This window comes from Marmota flaviventris, chromosome 11 (assembly GCF_047511675.1).
Source record: "Marmota flaviventris isolate mMarFla1 chromosome 11, mMarFla1.hap1, whole genome shotgun sequence".
Taxonomy (NCBI): Eukaryota; Metazoa; Chordata; class Mammalia; order Rodentia; family Sciuridae; genus Marmota; species Marmota flaviventris.
The window spans coordinates 11,059,122-11,081,069 of record NC_092508.1 but is presented as its reverse complement, the minus strand read 5'-3'; the positions used below and the strand labels follow the sequence as shown (position 1 = coordinate 11,081,069).

Sequence of the window (21,948 nt, the reverse complement as noted above, 5' to 3'; positions counted from 1 at the left end):
TTTTCCTTTTTTAGGTTTGGTAAAGATGCTCCAAAAAGTAAATGAGAAAAAGTCAAAGAGGTGATTTGTTGAGTCAGGTCCTATGATTATAAAGAAAAAATTTAAAAAAAAAAAAAAAACGCTGGGTGTGGTGACACAGGCCTGTAATCCCAGTGAGTCACGAGGCTGAGGCAGAAAGATTACAAAGGCAAGGCCAGCCTCAGCAATTCAGCAAGACCTTATCTCAAAAATTAAAAGGGCTGTGGGTATGGCTTTAGTGGTAAAGTGCCCCTGGGTTAAATCCCGAGTACCAAAAATTTAAAAAGGAGAAAAACCACTTAGCCACCCAGTGATCTCCAACAGTGAAAGTACCTGTAAATTTATTTGGGCCCATAAAAGAAGTTCAACTTCTTTTAAGTATACAACTCATTTTTAAAGTTAGAGCGCATGAATTTATTTTAACACAAGGGTAGATATTTTATAAGAAAACTCAATACAGATAGAATATCTCCTTTGTAATAAAAATACCTGTTGAAAACTATACAAATAAAGGCTTGCTGTACAGGTTTTAGTTTGGAAATGTACCAACAGCATGAAAGTGACCTCTAAAGCCATTTGAACATTTGAACTTAGTTTAAGTTAGCGATCATCTTATGGGACACATGTCATTGGAGAACATCTCAAGTGGGACTTAAGACAGTTTCAAGATGATACAATATTGCTGAATTTCAACATTGCATAAAACAATAGGAGCCCATGGGGCTCTTATTTTTAATAACTGCCAACTGCTTTTTCATTCAAGGGCTTCTCAATGAAAGCCTAGCTGTATTGCTGGCCTAGCGGCTGATCATATTTGGAGTGAGATCAACATGTATTTGGAAGATAATGGCATGAAGCACTATATAAACATGTTCTTATTGTCACAGGCCTTGAGTGGTGAGAAGGGGGACCAGGGTCCTCCAGGGGATCCTGGGTCCCCTGGGTCCCCAGGATCTGCAGGACCTGCTGGACCACCTGGCTATGGATCCCTGGGACAGCCAGGTCCAAAGGGCACCCAAGGAATTCCTGGAGCCCCAGGACCACCTGGAGAAGCCGGTTGGTTAGTTTTCTTTCCAGTCCTGTTTTCCTATGGGGTGGGTTGATGGTTCCAGGGCTAATTAAGTACCTTCAAGACCAATGACCATATATAAACTCATTTCTAACAAATAGAATATGTGAAATTAACAGCCACTGAGAAAGAATATGTAGGGTATATCAGAGAAAATCCATTTTCCCTGTTACTGGGCATTCAGAGGATTGCATATATCTATTCCTGATATAAGTGTATAGAGTGAAGAGATCCTAAGGGTGAGTGGAAGTCAATCACGATATACCAAGAGGAAGCAAAAACAGAACTTGACTGTGAGAAACCTTACCAAGGCCTCAGCAGCCCAATAACATTATTGCAAATTTGTTCTTTTGAGCTATAACACAATACAAAGGTGGTAAATAAAACTTTATAATACCTAAGACAAACGAGGAAAAGTTGTTGGAAAATAGTTTTAAAGACCAGGTAACATTTGGAATTCACAAGTACTGAACATAGCTCTGTATTCAGGAGAAACTAGGTTCTTAATGTTTATGGGTGGGAGTATGGTGGAAACGAGATCAGCATGTTACAGAGAGTTTGAACCCATTTTGCCCCATCTCCCCAGATTTGGAGCACCTATAAAAACAAACTGAGCGACAACTATGCTACTCAAAGTCACTTTGAAATAAGAATTATATTTGCAGAATTGAAAACTTGGGACAGAATGGGGTTACACAAATAATGCCACCATGGTCATCTTTTACTTCTAAAATCACTTTAAAGGGTGACAGCCCTTTAAAGTGAATCCAGGGTCTCCAAATCATTTCATAGTGTCCCTCATTAGTAAAAAATTTTGAGTAGACAATTTCATAGTTATTTATATGTATTATAAATTGAATGCAACATTTCTATCCAAACATATGTAAAGTTTATATGAATACATACACACACACACACACACACACACACACACACACACATATATATATATATATATATATATATATATATAATATGTAAAGCTTATTTTATGATACATATATAATTCTTACTTTTGACCTTATCTTACTTTGAAAATTATTGTTCTAATCCAGGGATTAGCAAACTATGATGGTCCATAGTCCAAATGTAGCCCACAGAACAATTTTATATGGTTCATGAGCTAAGAATGGTTTTTACATTTTTAAATAATTGAAAAAATTCTAAGAATATTTTGTGATACATTAAAAAAATTAATTCAAATCACAGTGTTGATAAAGCTCATTGGAACACAGCCACACTCACTCATTTATGTCGCCTCTCTGGTTTCTCTCATGACACCATGGCAGAGTTGCATAGTTGTAACAAAGATCTGGACCACAAAAGCCTAAGATATTTAATATTTTTACATAGAAAGTTTATTGACACATATTCTGATCCATCATTCAGCTCTCTTCTCAAGTTTCTGAAAATTAATCTTTAATGAAGAACTCATTGTCATAAAATACATTATTATCAAATTTTTTCCCAGCATATACCATGAATCATATTTTTTTCCATAAACATATGACTATAGTGACCATATCTAATCCCCAATGTGATGTAATATTGGCCACTGTGGTCATAATATTATCTTGAATCCTTATCTATTAGTTGGTTATTATTTCCCTGTTGACAGATAAGGAACTTACCAGAGGTTAAGAAATACGCCCAACAAAAGAACCAAATAGACACTTTTCAAAAGAAGAACTACAAATGGCCAACAAATATATGAAAAAATATTCAGCATCTCTAGCACTTTGGGAAATGCAAATCAAAGCCACATCGAGATTTCATCTCACTCCAGTCAGAATGGCAGTTATCAAGGATACAAAATAAGCATTGGCAAAGATCTAAGAGAAAAGTACACTCATACATTGTTGGTAGGACTGTAAATTAGTGTAACCTCTCTAGAAGGCAGTGTAGAGATTCTCAAAAAACTAGGATTAGAACCATATGACTCAGTTATCCCACTCTTCAGTATAATTCAAAAGATTTTAAATCTTCCAAAAAATCTAAAATCGGCCTATTATAGGGATGCAACCACATCAATATTTACAGTAGCACAATTAACAATAGCCAAACTATGGAACCAACCTAGGTGCCCTTCAATAGATGAATAGATAAAGAAAATGTAGAATACATATACAGTGGAGTATTACTCAGATATAAAAAAAGAATAAAATTATGTCATTTGCTAGTAAATGGATGGAACTGGAGATTATAATGCTCAGTGAAATAAGTCAGACCCAGAAAGTCAAAGGACAATTTTTTTCTCTGATATGCAGAAGCTAGTCTAAAATAATACAGGGGAAAGAGAGAAAAGAAATGGGGGTAGGGGGTGGAAACTCCATCAAAAGAAAGATAGGGAGAATACAAGAAGGGTATTGTGGGAGAGGGAGGAAGGACAAGACAAGGGAAAAACAGTGAAATGAACCTGAACTAACTTTCCAATGTACATATATAAATATAATACAGTGAAACTCACCATTATGTATATGCACAAGACACTAATTTTTTAAAAAATGCAAATAGAAAGATGAGTAGAGCAGAGGAAAGGGAACAGGTGAGGAGAGGATAAGGGTAAGTACTGGGAAATTAATTGGAGCAAATTATATCCCATGCATTTATTAGTATGTCAAAATGAATCCTAATGTTATGTATAACAATTATGAACCAATAAAAGAATTTTTTTAAAAATGTGCTCAAGCTCACAGGTGATATAAATAGCAATGTCAAGCTTCAAGTCCAGACCAGTGTGTTGGGTCACACTTACTGTTTTGCTCAATATACTTTACTGCCTTCTCATGGAAACTAGTCACCAATAGATCAATATCCTATCAGTATTCATCAGCTTAATTCCATATTATTAATTTTAGGGAAAGGACTCTCATTCAATAGATCAGACTGTTGAGCAATTAATTGAAACAAGCTTTAGATGGTAGCAGAAGTTCAACAGTATTTGTTGATTAAGTAGGAAATTTTCAATGAATGGTCAACCCTAAGCTAGTTTTGATATTGTAGAAGCAGAGATATTTTTTATTTTCCTTGGGAAAATGGTTATAACTCTTATAATTATATTTTTCCCAACATCCAAGAAGAACTTCAATATGAACCCCAATCTTACCTCAAATTTTCTTAAGGTCCTAAGGGAGAATCCACTGTTTCAACACCAGTCCCAGGCCTCCCAGGACCCCCAGGGCGCCCTGGCCATGCTGGTCCCCCAGGTCCACCTGGTGAGTATCCCTTTTGCCAGTTCTGTTGCATGACATCAGATAGTACCCTTCCCCTCCTGGAAAAAAAAAATAGTGTTCCTGTTATAAGAAAAAAATATATTCGTTGGTTCCAAAAGAGAACACAAGCCACACCTGTGAGATGAACAAGCAAGGAGGGGACTCTCTATTGCTCTTTGGGATTATCAAATTACCCCTCCTGGTGCTTCTAACATAAAAGTTCCAAAGCATACTGGCATAATCACTTACAAGGAATCTGAGAGCAAATAATCTTTGTGAATTTTTGGTGATTCAGTTAGAAATGTTTGCCCATAGTTAATCCGGGTATTTCCCATAGCAACTTTTCTCCGATAATGTGTTCTAAAGCTTTATTTTTATGCATAAAGGGAGACATATAGTTCAAGATATCTAGAATGCTTTTTTAAGGAACTAAGTTTAATTTTTAAAATTCTGTGCATCTCCTAATAATTAGTCCTCTAGGTAGGGTGAGTAGGAAGAATATACAGTGGGGCTTATGTTAAAATTATTTCTTAATTTCCAAAATGGGTTAAGATGACACAGAGAACTTAGACATTTTCTTTTGAAACAAATGAAGAAAAGTTGCTGCTGTGTGTCTTTAAGGTATCCCAGGATCCATGGGGAAATGTAATCCTGGTCTTCCTGGACCTGATGGTGAACCAGGAATTCCAGGAACTGGATTTCCTGGACCTCCCGGACCTAAGGGTAAATAAATTAAAAACTAAAATTCAAGGTTCATTGTGGTTATTTACAAGTTTTAAGTATATATAATAAATACTGTAGGAAATACCTATAACCTCGAAAAATGATACTGAGTCTGTTAAAAATCTCACAGTAATGTTAGGTGTAAAAGCAGAATTCACATTGATTTATGCAGTCTCATCTCAACCATGTTTTTTTTAATGCATAGGAAAAAAACTGGAAAAAAAATTCAAAATAATAATAATTCTTCTCAATCGTGAAATTATAAGGTTTTTTCTGCACTTTCTACATTTATGTATTACTTTACATATTTTTAAAATAAAGAATGAATTATTAAATCACAAGTAGGGCTGGGAGTATAGCTCTGTGGTAGAGTACATGCTTACCACTTGTAAAGCCCTGAATTTAATACCAAGCACACACCCCTGAAAAATATCACAAATGGCTGATTTTCCGATGCTCTCCAAAATATATTAAGAAGTTATTTTACTTTAAGGAAAGATGATATTTCCCATGAAAGTTGAAAAAACTCCCCAAAATCCAGAAGCTGAAGTTGGGAATGATGTAACATACCTGTAATCCCAGCTACTTGAGAGGCTGAGGTAGGAGGATTACAAATTCCTGGCCAGCCTCATCAATTTAATGAGACCCTGTCATTGAATCCCTAGTACCAGACTAAAAAAAAGAAAAAAGAATTCAGATGCTGAGAGATGGACTAATAACTTTGAGGCTTCTGCTGAAGTCCTGTCCAGGACACATATGAGGAACCTCAGTCCATGCATTGTTGTATAGAACTTCAAGCTTTATGATAATTACATGTTTGTTTCAGTATTATTTAAAATGTTGGTCAAAATATCATCCAATTTTCTTTTCATTGCTAGTTTACCCATTGGTTTTATTATCATTCCAACTTTCATAAAAACACCTGTAGCTGGCTGCCTCAGAAAAGTATTATACAAAATAAGAGAGATTTTGCTCAGATTCTTTCAATAAGACTAATCCCCAATGTTTATTTATTTATTTATTGTTGTTGTTGTTGTAGGAGATCCAGGTTTTCCAGGAACAAAAGGATCACCAGGTTGTCCTGGGAAAATGGGAGAGCCCGGGTTACCTGGACAGCCAGGCTTCCCAGGAGCCAAGGTTTGCAGGAATTTACACTCAGACTGACCTGGAGGAGCAGGGGGAAAACCATAATTGCCCAGTAGGGATGCCCCCCGTTAGCCAGGAGGCTCTGAATGTAGAAATTATTAGTATATTGTGGATGATGAAGATATCAAATATTTTAAGTATCTCTGGACCATCTTTCCTTAGAAGGTATTTGAACTGGGTACAATGCCACATGCCTGTAACCCCAGCAGCTTGAGAGGCTGAGGCAGGAGGATCACAAGTTCAAAGCCAGCCTTTACTTTGTGAGGCACTAAACAACCCAGTGAGACCCTGTCTCTAAATAAAATATAAAAAAGTGCTGGGGATGTGGCTCAGTGCTTAAGTACCCCTGGATTCAACCGCGGTATGAAAAAAAAAAAAAAAAAGGTATTTGAAGGAAGGCTTGCCTCTATTTCTTCCTTAATGTCTTCATGAACATTGAAAGTACATAAAATGGGAGAACCCTAGAAAAAAGTGTGGGTAGCGATGAGAAAATTTAGCAAAAGTGGAGCTATCCAACTCAGTCCTCTTAAAGAATAGAGGCTACACATATCCTGAAGCACAATTTTACAGCAAAGTCCGCAGCTAGAGTGGAAAAGGGAGAATTGATTGAACAGCGGTGGCTGTACAAACAGACGTAGAGCCTCCCTAACAGGGGTTATTTTCAAGTGAATAGCCTCAGAGACTAGCCTGTAGCAATGAGGATTTGGAAGCATTATGCAGCAAAACTAACATAATTTCTGTGCTATAGGGAGAACCAGCACTAGCCAGGCCTGGAGAACCAGGAAAACCAGGTTTTCCGGGAGAAAGAGGCAATTCTGGGGAAAATGGAGAAATTGGACTCCCTGGACTTCCAGGTCTCCCTGGAATTCCAGGAAAAGAAGGGCTTGATGGACCACGAGGTACAATAGCAAGTGTGATTACTTTTATCCACTGTGAGCTCGACTAAAATACAGCCAGCTGAATGTGTAGGTGCTTTAGCAATGAAGACTCCTTCTCAAAGTAACTTCTAGTTCAATGAATAGAATCTGTGAAGCCTAATTATTTTCCCATTCAACATGGCTGCCCTGCCTTTCTTCCTCCTTTTCTTCCGCCTCCCTTTCTTCTCTTCTTTTTTACGAGTCTCCTCTATAAAAGGCACACTAAAGTACTAAATATAGGCTGAAGGGGGAGGGGGTTATAGAAGAATGACTGGAGTAGCAACCTGGACCTTGAGTTCTGGGAATTGAATTTCCCCCTGGATTCTTTTTCAGGAGATCCAGGGCATCCTGGGCCACCTGGAGATAAAGGACCTCCAGGAAGGTGCCTAGAGGGCCCCAGAGGAGCCCAAGGACTTCCAGGCTTAAATGGATTGCAAGGGCAACCAGGTAGGAGGAAGACCTCCAAACCAGGCTGGAGGCAGGCGGTGACAGGGACCACTGGCTCTGCTCTTAGCTGTTTAATGTGGGAATTGTCCAGCAACAAATCCTGGCTGCTGTTCAGTGAGAAATGCTATTTTAGAAACATAAACTTTACTGTTATAGGTTTGTTGCACATAGCAGTGTACACCACCAATAGAAGAAGAAACCTGAATTTCATACAGCTAGTTAGTTTGTATCTTTTATGTAAGAAAATATGAATACCAAAGACAGATAGATAAATAGGTAGCTAGATAGATAATTTGCATATGTATCTACATAATACACTCTCAGGCAGCATTTTAGTTTTGATACCTCCATAAGTATATTCAAGTGGTGAATTTCTGTTTGTTGAAATAGAGAAAATTATGCAAAGATTCTAGTTTAACAAGTTGTAAACTAAAATGTGTAGTTGATTGTTTTACAAGCAACATAAAAGAAAGGGCATGCAAATAAATCTAAATGGTGCAGGCTATTTGTTCCAGATAATATGGAAAACTTTCTCTATTTTTTAGCTCCTCTAATCCAAATCTGGTGACTGTCTCTGGGAAAAACTCTTTAGAACTCAGTTAACGTCTATGGGCTAGTGTACTGCTCATATATTCATAAAAATAAGGTATTGGCCAAGACCTTAATTGTTAGAGTGGCACTGTTGTTTCCATTGACAGCATCCATTGACTCTCCTCCTCATGAGTGGCTCTGTATGTCTTGTGTAAGTGTAAAATGGAGCTACATTCAGAAAGCGTAGTACCTGAATGTGCCACTGGACTAGGAGATAGATGTAAATATTATACTTCTATTTCTGGATGAATTATTGAAACAGAAGATGTTAGAGCCAGAGTGAAATCTTAGAAATTTTATCTTGCAAAAGGGAGACATTACACACACAAACACACACACACAAACACACACAAGTGTGCAGTTTACCTAGAATCATAGATAAATATCTGCAGCCACAAAATATTTCTAAGTTTGATGGGGAAAGCATGTTTGCTAACTCACCCATGCATGTGTGCATTTATTTATGTATAGGCAGAAGAGGTGTGACAGGGCCAAAAGGGGACCCAGGAATTCCAGGCTTGGATAGGTCAGGATTCCCTGGAGAACCTGGACCACCAGGAAAGCCAGGTCATCAAGGTGAGATGGGACCACCTGGTCACAAAGGATATCCAGGAACTCCAGGATTTTCAGGACCACCAGGTATTGTGTAGTGTGTGTGTGTTTGCACACATGCACGGACTTTGGTTTTCTTCTTACATCTTCCTTCACATTTTCCCCTTAATGTGGTTCTGTAAACAGGCATAGACTTGTGACTCTATGCTTTTCTTTCAGTTAGTGAAAGTCATTTATTCTGAATGATTTTTAAGGTCCAGGAGCAGGGAAATGATAGTAGTAGGATAATCACATTTCTTAATTGCCCAGGATCTGGCTATTTTTGCTCTACAATTCATTTAATATACCACTATAATATACTTATTAGTATTTTTTAGAGATTTTTACATTTATATTTACTTGGGATATTGGTCTGTTGTTTTCTTTTTTTGCAATGCTTCGGTCTGGTTTTGGTATCAGGTCAATGTTGGCCTTATAGAACTAGCCAGGAAGTGTTTCACCCTCTTGTATTTTCTGGAAGACTTTGTGAAGAATTGCTATTCCTTAAACGTTTGGTGGAATTCATGAGAAAAGGCATTCGGGTCTGGGCTTTGCTTTGTGGAAAGCTTTATATTAGCCATTAAGTCTTGTTTATTATGAGTCTACTTGAATGTTCTATTTCTTCTTGACAGTTTTAGTAATCTGTATTTCTCTAGGAATTTGTCCATTTTATCTAAGTTACTTAATTTGTTGCCATAGAGTTATAATATTTCTTTATTAACCTTTTTATTTCATGGCAACTTTTATAGTTCACATATTTGGGAAGAATGGTCTGTTTCCACATGGCATAAGGACTTCACTGATCTTCCCTCCAGAAGGAAGCCCAGGATATTAACTTAAGCACACCATTTACTGACCCATCTTCTAGACAAGTAAATGATCTTTTTTACCTCATCCAAGTAGAAGTCATTGGTAGCAAATTACATTTATAGTTGAAAACAGACTATATTCAAGTTTAGAGCATTCCATCCTTCTACCTCCTAACCAATAGCTTTCTATTATATCCCTTTATTTCATGTTTTTCCATAATACTTGTATCTAGGTAAACTTAGTTTTTCAATGTGCTTATCATTGCTTCCTACTTTGAGAGGGAGAATTTACGAGCTGATGTATCTTCAGTGCTGGCACGTGAAAGTAGCCCAATAATATGAATAAAAGAATCGTTTGTCAATTAAGTTATTATCCTGGACTCCTATCTGGAGGGGAGATCAGTGAAGTCCCTGCTATTCCTTCAACTCCCAATATCTGTTTCTAAGCGTGATTTATTTTACAGAATACTTTGTTTTTCCCATTCTCTACAACATGTGCAGCCTTGTGTCAATTTGCTTCCACAGGTGGAAGGGGCATGGTTGGGTTGATGGGCCATCCTGGAGCCACTGGCCCTCCTGGGCCTCCTGGGAACCCAGGCATGCAGGGGCAGAAGGGTGAGTGTCCAGATCTCAGGAGGTATGGGCGCATTCATTTATTCAGCAACAAAATAAACTACACATCATTCTTTCGGGAGAAAATAGTTAAGAGAAAAATATGTCTGACCTTCCTGGTTTCTGTGTTCCTTTTTCCCATTTGAATGGAACCCTGTTTTTTCCCTGCAGGCTTATACTTTATACCACTCCCCTTACGTGGCTTCCAGTTTGGGGGAACTTTTGAATTCTCAGTTCTGTTAATCTTTTTTCATTCTCTTTTATTGCAAGTCCTGTTAACTTTGAATCCCTGAGAATTACTTGAAGAATGAAGGATTTGATGTTGTTACTCCTGTCTGTTAGGTAGCCTTGGAATTCCAGGAATAAAGGGTGAGAGAGGACCCCCAGGAACCAGAGGGGAACAAGGAGATAAAGGAAATCCAGGTCCTTCTCAAATAGTCCATTTAAAGGGAGACAAAGGAGAACCCGGGCCCAAAGGTAAGGAATTTTCTACATTTAGAATCAGAACATTAGAGTTGATGGTGGAACTAAAACACTATCCAGGCAAATCCCTGTAGTTGACAATTTAGGATAATGAGGATACTTAGGTTCTTTTTCTTTTTTTTATTTGGGGGTGGGGGTGGTGTGTATTATTGGGGATTGAACATAGGGGTTTTAACCACTGAGCTATATCTCCAGTCCTTTTTTATATTTTGTTTTGAGATAGCATCTCACCAAGCTACTTAAGGCCTCACCAAGTTACTGAGACTTGCTTTGAACTTGTGATCCTCCTGCCTTAGCCTCCAGAACCACTGGGATTATAGGCATGTGGCACCACTCCCAGCTCAGGATAGATTTTTCTGACTGCATCTAAAACCTTCTTCTCATGCTTAGAATTCCTTAGAGAATAACACTAAGAAGAAAGTATCCTATGAAAAATTAACCCTTTAGAAATACTGTTAATTGTAAGGTATGACTATTAGGCTAAAATTTAAGTCTGTTCAAATTATTTCAAGTTATTTGAATGCCTCTCATGGCAGTTTTTGTCATGTGATTAATACAAGCAATATAAAACCAAATTTTAAAGAGGCCTCCCTTACAATCCCCTTGGCTAATGCCCCCCCCCCCCAACTGATGCATCTTAATGACACAGCATGGGGGGTTTCTGCATTGCTCTTAACCAAATACAATCCCAGCTTTAGAAAAACAGAGAACTGCTGGGTAAAATGTTACCTTTGCAGATCAAACTTTCATAGCAATGAAGGAATGAGATAAAATGTGTTTGCAGTTGCACAGCATGTCATGCTTTGAGAAATTTATAATGAATTTTGAGAAGTAAGATCACATTCAACAAATATTTATATGCTTGGCAAATGTAGTCTAAGAGATTTGCTTTTAAAATTCTGCACAAGGTGCTGCAGACCATGCTAGAAAGACTGAACAATTCCTTCCAGAGTTAGGGAAGACTTCCTGAAAGTGACATCTGACAAGCTCTTAAGAATGATTGAAAAAAAAAAAAAAGAGAGAGAGAGAGAGAGTGATTGAATCCAACTTATTTGCCAACTGAAAAAATAATCATTGGGAAAAATCTTATCAAACATTTTTGGATTTTTGTACCCAGCGGTGCTTGACCATTAAACTATATCCCTAGCCCTTTTTATTCTTATTTTGAGACAAGGTCTTGCTAAATTTCTTAGAGCCTCACTAAATTGCTGAGGCTGGCCTTGGACTTGCTCTCCTTTTGCCTCAGCCTCAGGAGTCACTGGGATTACAGGTGTGCACCATCACACCCTGCAAAAGTTGGTTTTTGTCTTTTTATTTATTTATTTTTTGCACAAAGGAAAGCTAGGAAACAATAGCCTTTTGTGTAATTCCCATTCAATCTGCTGCTGGAGAGATCTTTTACTTCTAGAGCAAACAACAGATTGTATACTATTTTTAGCAATGGAATAGAAGGTAAGATGAGTTTCGTAAGACTGTGCTAGGTCTGGCTTAATCAAGATGTAAAATAAAGAAAAAAATACCAGCACAAATTTCCAGTCCTTACTAACTATCTGCATAGACACCATTTTACTATTTCTACATTGTTTGGAGAGTGTTAGAAACATTTTTGAAAAAAAAAATATGAATAGGCTATCTGTGTCTACATAAACCAAAATTTGGTTCTCACAGCCTAAATGTGCAATAAATACTAATTTACGCTAAAATATTCCTTTTGTAAAATATAGAGGAACACATGCTATTTCTGTGCTTCTAACAAAATTCTACAATTTACTCACACAAATTAGTATGTGTCAAAGCTCTGAGTGTTTTGAATGAATAATAAGGAGCACAGATTGAACAACAAAAATGAAACAAATGATCTGGGCCTCTCTAAGTCTAAGTGTGATCCATTTATAAAAATTTGAATTTCTGACACAAGGGCATCCACTGCAGATGTGGAAGAGATATCAAGGTCACAAATGAGATGTTGTAGTCTTCTCCTGGAGGAGTCTGCATGGGAAACTTAGGCACATGTATGAAAGATAATAAATAATACAATAATGAAAATTAGTACTCTTCTGTTGTTTAACAAAGACCTATGTAGCAAGTACTATTCTAAATTTTTCAAATATTGACTCATTTACTCTCACAACAACCCTAGGAGGAGATACTATAATTGCCATCATCCCATTTTTCAGATGCAAAGTAGGTCAAGTTACTTGCTAATGCCACTCTGACAGGAAGTAGCAGCGATGGGCCTCATGCTAATGTGACTGATTGGAAAGGCCATACTTGGCCTCCCCTCTGTGCCACTGGGTACCCTCACAGGGTACCCTCACAGGGAACCCTGTGATTGTTGAAAGAAGCAGAAAACACTGCAACTAGATTAGTCGGATAAACCTCTATGAGAGGGTATTTAAATTGTGAGTGGAATTCAGATGAGCTTATAAGTTTGTGCTTGTATAATTATGTTAAAATGAACACCAATATTATGTATAACTATAATGCACTAGCAAAAAGAGGAAGAAGAAAAAGAAGAGGAGGAGGAGTGTGAGGAAGAAGGAGAAAGAGAAAAAGAAAGAAAGAAAAAAAAGCAAGGAAGGAAGGAAGGAAGGAAGGAAGGAAGAAAAGAAGGAAGGAAGGAAAGAGAAAAGGAAATCTTTCCAAGGTTCTCCTGGCTTTAAGAATTGACTTGAGGGCTGGGGTTGTGGTAGAGCGCTCACCTAGCATATGCGAGGCCCTGGGTTTGATCCTCAGCACCACATAAAAATAAATAAATAAATGTTAAAAAAAAAAAAAAGAATCGACTTGAGCCTGGCACGTTTGTGCATACCTATAATCCCAGATACTTGTGAGACTGAAGCAGGAGGATAGATGTTTCAGACCAGCCTGGGCAACTTAGTGAGACATTGCCTCAAAAAAAAAAAAAAAGGAAAGAAAAAGGCTGGGGGAGGGAGGAGAGAGGAGATATAGTCAGATGGCTCAGTGGTAGGGCAACCCTAGGTTCAAGTTTTGATCCCTAGTACTGAGAAAAAAAGTGGGGGATTCAAACTCTTTAGCCCGGCATACAAGTATTTTGACCATTTGCCCTTTGCCTATCTCTCCAGCCACATGACATTTACGTGCTCAAGAATTATTTTTCAACAATTAAAAAAATTTTAATGTCTATAGAGTAAGCATTTTTTAATGTCCTGAATACGCAGAGGTGACCAAAGCCAACTTGGTCTTCTATCATGGAGACACTTATTGTTTAGTGGGGAATTGCATAGAAGGGTCTGTAAATATCTGTACAAGCTAAGTAGAAAATATCTGAGGCTTTGTGGACCACATACAGTCCCTGTTGTATACTCATCTTTGATTTTGCTTATGTTTATTGTTTTGTTTTTATATCCCTTTAACAATGTGAAAACCATCCATAGCTCTCAAGTCTCACAAAATCAAGCCAGATTTGGCCTGCGGGCTGAAGGAAATGAACACACTAAACAATATGTATTCATAGATTGTGATAAATAACACAAGTGGAAAAAATAAAGGTGCAAAACAAAACAATCTACCCCCTGCCACTTACCACTCCTCTGCACATGCTGTGTTCTTGCCTGGGAATCCTGTCTCATTCTGTTCTTTCTCCACCCAATTAGCTCTTATTCCAACTTCAAGATTGAATTAAAAAGCAGTCCTTCTTCCAGAAAATCTTCTCTGTGGCATTTAGTGCCCAACTCTATTTCAGAACTTATTTCACTGGTGGTAATTTCTTGTTTAGCTGGCCATCTTCCCAACTACACACAAAAAACTTGGGAAAGGGAGCCTGATTTATTTTTATTTCTAGTGTTCATCACAAGACCTGTCTATTACTTACATGCTTAATCCATATGTGAATGAATAAATAAGTTCATAAGCAGGCCAACAGCCAAGGGAAGAAAATTTGCTTGAGAAAAAGTACAAAGCCAAATCATGCAGACTAACTGCCCCATCCAGTGAGGCAAGTTCAAAATGTACTCTGTAGGTAATAAAAGAGATTCAATGAGTGTTAATGGGCAGGAGCATTATATGATCAAACCTGTAATCTCAGGAAGAGTAGAATAGTATCCTGGAAAGTTCATAAGTATAGAACTGGGTTCAAACCCCTGTGTTGTCACTGATTGACACTCTGATTTCAGGTAGGGCTTTTGACTTACCTAATGCTTACAAAATAATCTTAAAAATGTTTTGAGAGTAAAATTGTTTATATAAGAATTGTGTGGTAGATAATGTTCTGCTTTACTATAAAAAATGAAGAGAGAGCTAAGCAAACATTTTAAATATTTAAATATTATGATTATTGTTAGTGCACACTGAGAGCTAGCACCTGCCAGTCACTGTGCTGGTGCTGTACATACATTATCTCACTTAATTCTCTTCTAAAAAGGACACAGACCCTCATGTGTCCATGCTCTTAATCAACATGCCAGGCTATAGTAGAATAATATCCCAGCAGTTTAAACCAGGATGTGGATGAGTCTGATAAAATTCTAACCAGTTCTTTTGATATCTGGTTTTTAACTTTAGGGTTTGCAGGATATCCAGGTGAGAAAGGAAACAGAGGTATTCCAGGGTTTCCAGGTTTAAAAGGCCATGAAGGACCACCTGGACCACCAGGACCACCAGGTATTACTGATGATCCAATAGAAATATCATGTTTCAAATTTTCCTAGCTCTACATATAATAAAATTTGCTTCTGTAATTACTGGGTAGAAGATGAAGCCTGCTTCAATAGTGTTCTAGCAGAAATTTGCTTCCAGATTAGACCAAAAGGAAGTATTTTATAGTTGGCATGTATTAACTAAAAAATATTAAACTATACATAGTTTCATTTTCTACTCAAAATTTTATTTTGAAATGGCTGATCTGTATTATAAATGATAATTTTTCATAGTGTCTTATATCAAAGATGAAAATTATTGCTCTAGAGGTTTTCAGAGTTGTCCTCTCTTTTTAATTGAGTTTGCAAAGTTGTGTTTCTTGTTTCATTTTGTTCTTTGTCGGTGTGATTTTGGAGATTGACCCCAGGGGCACTTTACAACTAAGCTACATTCCAAGCCCTTTCTGCTTTTTATTTTCAGACAGGGTCTTGCTAAGTTGCCCAGGCTGGCCTCAAACTCTTGCCTGATTTAGAGATGTGTGCCATCATGACTAGCTGCAAAGTAATTTTTTAAACTATTAAAGTGGTCCTTCATTCTCCAACCACTCCAGTAACAAAAATGTTACACGGCAACAAAACTTCAGTATGCAATTAGAAATACCCTTTTCTGCTGGTGTTGGTTCCAGAATGACTTTGATGTTTGAAATCTGGACCTGCTGATGAGAATGTCACTTTCTCTAGTTTCACATGTTTTGATTCCCCTGGCCTTTATCAGAAAGCTATATAGGAAGCCGGGTGTGGTAGCACATGCCTATAATTATAGCAGCTCAGGAGGCTGAGGCAGGAGGATCATGAGTTCAAAGCCAGCCTCAGCAATTTATCAAGGCCCTAAGCAACTCAGTGAGACTCTGTCTCTAAATAAAATTTTTAAAAAAGGGGGCTGAGGATGTGGATTAGTGGTTAAGAGCCCCTAAGTTCCATCCCCAGTACAAAAGAAAAAAAAATTAAAAAGAGGGCTAAACAGGAACTTATACCAGCTGGACCTACTATTCTGGATTTTTTACTCATGCAAGTAGCAGATATTTATTGAGTACCTACTATGCCCAGGAACTATGTAGGGCATATTACTCTTCCTTTGTTCTTAAGGCCCTCGGGGAGATCCAGGAAGCCCTGGGAATCCTGGAGACCCAGGACCACGTGGTGCCCCAGGAAGCATGGGGAACATGGGTGTGCCAGGTAATACATAAGTTCCTTGAGCTGACAACAGGTCACACTTCTAGATTTTCTATGCTACGTATTGTCCTACTTTTCCACTTAGAAGAATGCTCATATAAAATAAGTAGATTTTCTTTTAGACACAGGTATTTTGTGAAACATGAATGAGAACAAAATAAATATTTACATCATACAAAATTACATATCATAACTACCTGATGTATTCCTGATTCTGAAAAACCAGCTTCTTGGGAAATGGGCACTTTACATGAAGTTTGAAAGTAGAACTCCATATTTACCTGTTTTACCTGATATGATTCTTAATTTCAGGTTCTAAAGGAAAAAGAGGAACTTTAGGACTTCCAGGTCTAGCTGGAAGACCAGGCTTCCCAGGTACTCATGGTCAACAAGGAGATAAGGGAGAACCAGGTTACTCAAAAGACACAAGGCCAGGACCACCAGGACCAAAGGTACATAGGGCACTGAAATAATTATGTTTGGGGGTGGGGGAAGCCCAAAGAAATATTAAAAAAGCATCCAGATTCAATGTGAGCAGAGAAAATTAAAAATATTATTACTTCAAGGCAGTTAACTAGATCTTTAAAAATATAACTTCCACAACTGAGGATGCCTATCAGTCAGTTGTCTGGTTCAGAAATCCTGTTTCAGCCACTGTCCCTGCAATTTAAGTGTGCTCCCAGAAGGAGGCAGTGATGATAGGCCCACACTACCTGACAGGGCAGGGTTTTTTTTCTGTTGTGATGGCTAGTCTCTACCATGGACTCATCTCACACAGACTTAGAAATCTTATAATCAAAAACACATGTCTTAGTAAGAAATCACAAAAGATACAAAATAAAGTAAGTCAGAAGTATTATTAAAAGGCAAATGGAATCCTAAGATACATACATTTATCTTTCTTGTTGATAAAGTGTATTTTCATTTTATTACGCAGAGCATTTTTATTTTGTCTTAATGTTCTTGTGCTTGTGTCTGTCAAATCTAGGTTGGAGGTCAAAGCTCTTGATTGTGTGTTGTATGAAGCAGCAATCAAATGTTTCAGGAGGCTTTGGCTGTTTTTTCAAGATTTACTTTCTACCAACCTTTCTGTCTACTATAGTTATACTAACGGCCAGAGCTAGACAATTATAGCACAACCAATAGAAATTTTTATAAATAGGGGTTTTTAATATGGGTTCCTTGGACCCCTAGCAGAATTTATGGAATCTCAAGAAACACACTCACCTCCTGAAATTGAATACAAACTGTTTGAATGCAAATTTTTGTATGGAAGAGCCCATATTTCATCAGATGTTCAAGAATATACAACTCTAAAACATAAAAGTTATTACTTAGGGAATGTTCTCCCTCTCTTTTGAGCCAACAAAATGCAACTTTTCTTAAAATTTTCATATTTTCCAGTAGTAATTGCCAAAACAAGAAAGAAAAATTTTAGATCCTTCATGGATCCAGGAAAATAACCCCTTATGAGTTGGAACACAAATTTCCTTTTCCCTTTCTATTTAGACTGGATTCTTGGGAATCCAGGAAAAGTCTCCTTCCACTGAGGAATTTTTCTTAGTGAGGAATTCTACTTGACTTTATTCACATTCAGTTAATTAGTAGTTCCATTTAGATTTAAGATTTAATTGGTAACCATCAGAACCATTTTTTAGAACTTTGTATAAGCTGGTTTTATGATATTAGCAAGAAATAGAGTAATATATTTTAATTAGCTACAGTAGAAATTTTACAAGTCACCGTCAAACCCATATGTTTTGATTTATCATAAGACTAAAATATAGATGTAATGAATATTAAATCATTGAAAGTATTTTTTGCATATTGAATCTGTTGCATAGTAATAGTAAGACACATATCCTTTTGTTAGCTATTTCTTTCTTACCCCAGTCAGTCATCAAAATTTATAATTATAAATCTGTGTGATTATTTAACATTTATCTCCCCACTGGTGTCTGATGCTCCATGAAGACAGGGCTGTATGTACCATGTATGGATATGAGATGGTATCCATACATGATTCGTACAGATCATCACATGCTGGTAAGAGGCAACTTCAAGGGTCTGCAGCCTGTGTCATCACAAAGGTCCCATGTGAAGAAGGACCCAGGCTTGGCTTACAATTCTATTGTTGCTGTTTTGAAATTAATTATTTAAAAAAGAGAGAGAGAGAGAGAGAGAACTACATTTTTATTTAGCATTGCACCCTACAAACCATGTCGCCCACCTGTTCCAGCACCTTTCATGGTACTGGCCTACAGCAGAGAACTTAATATGAATTGATGAATGAATGAATGAATGAAGTTTATTCTTAATCCTAATCACATATCCTGCTTATATGAGAATTTTAAAGGTGTTTGACTGAATTTAAGGGGGATCCAGGATTGCCAGGTGACGTGGGAAAGAAAGGAGAAAGAGGGGCCCCTGGCCCACCTGGACGATCAGGGCCTGCTGGACCTGAGGGAGCCCCTGGAAGTCCAGGAGATCCTGGCCACCCAGGTGAGCTTTGGCTTTAGGGTTCTGAAAGTTGGAAGCATACATGTAGTAACATTAGCCTCCTGGAGTATTCTTTGTAAACTCTGCTTACATGCTACAATTGTTTTTATTCAACTTGGACCTTGAAATTCTAAGACACTAAGAAACAGTGAATTAATCAAAAGGAGTCTAATTTTACTGTTGGGAAACTAAAATCTAAAAACATACTCCTGTAGGCAAAACTTCTGAAATGCTACCTCAACAAATTCTGCCTAAAGATATGAAATGTTATTTACCTGCACGATCTTATAATGTTTGGAGGAGTTTACAAATGTCCACAACAGATACTCCAGACAGACGGGATGGCTTAAGCAACAGAAATTTTTTTTCTGAGGGTCCTCAAGTTCAGAAGGCAGAGATCAAGGTGCAGGTAGAGTTGGTATCTTCTTCTGAGACCTCACTGCTTGGCTCATTCTTCTCCTGTCTTCCCTCTGGTTGTCCAGGTCCTAAACTCCTCTTACATAGACACTACTCAATTGGTATCTCCAGTGGATGAGGACCCTCACTAGTGACCTCATTTCTACTTAATTTTTAACAACTCGTTCTCTAAATATAGTGACACCCTGAGGTACTGCAGGTTAGGGCTTCACATGAATATGAGGACAACACAATTCAACTCCTAACACATTGCTCTGATCCTTTTGTTCTGACATATTTCTGGGTTGAACAGTGGATTGTTTTCTTATTAGCTTGCAGCTTAGGTTTGTTTTCATTGTGTTTTATTGAAAACAATTGTTTTAACTATTGGATTGCAGCTTCAGGTCTTTAAGACAGCATTTAAACTATCTGTTGGAACGCTACAAGTTTCAACATATTTGCAGCTAACTACAATGAAAACAGCACTTCAGATATTGAGTGGTCCATGTGGTTGGTATACATGTGCTTTTTAAAATGGTTTGACACATCTCTGCTGTGGGTCCCTGGGAGAATAGCTGCCAAGACAAAAGCTTGAAGGGAACTGTCACCAGAGATTCCTTGAGGCCAGCTAGAGCACAGATAACTGCAAGAAGTGACCTTTTCAGGCACTGTTGTATACATTTGTAAACATTTATCTTTCCATGTTTGCTTTTCCTTCCCGTCTCTCTTTATTCCTAGGAAAGCCAGGTCCTGATGGTGATTTGGGACTTAAAGGAATCAAAGGTTTCCCAGGCCAACCAGGAATAAAAGGCCCTCCAGGTTTCATTTTTGTACTTATTCTGCCCCTTTTCTTGAGGGAAGCACATTTTCTACTGAGGTTGGAATCTCTGTACACTCACTGCTCTTCTAGAAGGTAGTTCCAGTTACTCAGCACCCAGACAAAAACTATGTAGTGAAAATGGAGTTAGACGTTTCTACTTCTCTAATTCTGATTCACATATCTGCCCATGTAAGCATCCCAACAGTCACGTCTGTGATAATAGTAATCTGGGCATGCTTTTCACTATTGTCCTAGCTTTCACATAACTAGAGCTCTGAAAATTTAGCACTTTTAACAAAATTCTGCATATTTTCCTAGTATTCACACTGGTAAGAAATAAGTCCTCTCTTCAAATGCCATGGTTTTTATTTTGGTTTATTAATTTGCTTTTTTTTTTTTTTTTTTCAGGTCTTCCAGGATTCCCAGGACCTCCTGGACCAATGGGTGTAAGAGGTAACCAAGGACACGATGGGATTCCTGGTCCAGCTGGAGAAAAAGGAGAAACAGGTACAACTTACTCATTCTTTCCCCTTAAATTTGGTACCGGGGATTGAACTATACCATTGAGTTACATCCCCAGTCCTTTCTACTTCTAATTTCCAGGCAAGGTCTTGTTAAGTTGCTGGGCTGGCCTTAAACTTGCAATCCCCCTGCCTCAGACTCCCTAGTAGCTGGGATTACAGGTGTGTGCCACCACAACCCAGCCTGATCATTAACTTTGATCCACTAATTTTATTTTGGATAGAATCATTAGGAACATTTTAATCCTTCATTGCTCTAAAGATTTTTTTCTCTGATAGAACCAATGTTTTCTAACATGTTCTTGGTGTGTGATAACTAAATTTCATTCATATATATGTGGGTGTGTGTGTATTTATGTATATATATGATATACACACAACTTACACACATATATACTCATATTTATAAATAATGAAATTAACCAAATATTAAATGTCAAACTCATCTCTTTCAGGCTTGCTGGGGGCCCATCCAGGCCCAAGAGGGAATCCTGGTGCTCCAGGTAAGCAGTTCTTTCCTGACCTAAAGAAGCACATTTCCAATGACAGAATCCAGTTTGATTTACTTGCTATATTAAATAAACTTAACCTAGTGAATTAAAGAAGTCTTTCAACGGCAATATAACATATTGATAGTGAACATTTAATTGAATACTAAGACTATCATTAACACAAAGTGAATAGATTAGAAACTGTGATCCAATTTTGGAATTTCCTTCTTTTTTGGAGGGGGGTTGTACCCAGGATTGAACCCCGGGGGCATTTAACCACTGAGCCACATCCCCAGCTCTATTTTATATTTCATTTAGAGACAGGGTCTCACTGAGTTGCTTAGGGTCCTGTTAATTTGCTGAGGCTGGCTTTGAACTTGGGACCCTCCCATTTCAGCCTCCCAAGCCACTAATTTCCTTTTATGAAATTCTGTTTTCAAAAAGAATTCTTATGTCATTGCCTTTTTGCTAGTATGATTTCCATGTGTCCTCAGAGAAGGATGCAGGTAGAATTGCTGGCTTCTCAATGAGCATCCCTCCCTGGGGCTCTGAGACACAGTAGAAATCCCAAACCCTTCCCATCTATTGTCCTCACAGGTCCAATCCTGCCCCACACTGAGCTTGTGGCTCATGCTATTGCTATCTAGTTACTCTTTCAATGACTCAAACATGGCAATTTACCAAACATATCATTCAAAGTAAATACACATTTTTGTTGTTTGACAGACTGCTAGTCTGCATTCTCGTGCCGGTGTCTTACAAGATAGGCACC

At 37.8% G+C, this 21,948-nt stretch overlaps 1 protein-coding gene across 1 annotated transcript in view; it reads left to right on the top strand.

Annotated features, from left to right (window-relative positions):
* Window positions 1–21,948, top strand: part of Col4a3 (collagen type IV alpha 3 chain) — a 128,365-nt gene that overhangs the window by 93,297 nt on the left and 13,120 nt on the right. Inside the window, exons 26-41 of the mRNA XM_027941731.2 lie at window positions 906–1,074; window positions 4,210–4,302; window positions 4,921–5,022; window positions 6,062–6,159; window positions 6,917–7,067; window positions 7,419–7,532; window positions 8,595–8,762; window positions 10,049–10,138; window positions 10,478–10,612; window positions 15,143–15,241; window positions 16,363–16,452; window positions 16,762–16,901; window positions 18,825–18,951; window positions 20,083–20,163; window positions 20,573–20,671; window positions 21,141–21,188. Of these exons, the coding sequence (XP_027797532.2) occupies window positions 906–1,074; window positions 4,210–4,302; window positions 4,921–5,022; window positions 6,062–6,159; window positions 6,917–7,067; window positions 7,419–7,532; window positions 8,595–8,762; window positions 10,049–10,138; window positions 10,478–10,612; window positions 15,143–15,241; window positions 16,363–16,452; window positions 16,762–16,901; window positions 18,825–18,951; window positions 20,083–20,163; window positions 20,573–20,671; window positions 21,141–21,188 (1,804 nt within the window). The remainder of the gene's footprint in view (window positions 1–905; window positions 1,075–4,209; window positions 4,303–4,920; window positions 5,023–6,061; window positions 6,160–6,916; window positions 7,068–7,418; window positions 7,533–8,594; window positions 8,763–10,048; window positions 10,139–10,477; window positions 10,613–15,142; window positions 15,242–16,362; window positions 16,453–16,761; window positions 16,902–18,824; window positions 18,952–20,082; window positions 20,164–20,572; window positions 20,672–21,140; window positions 21,189–21,948) is intronic.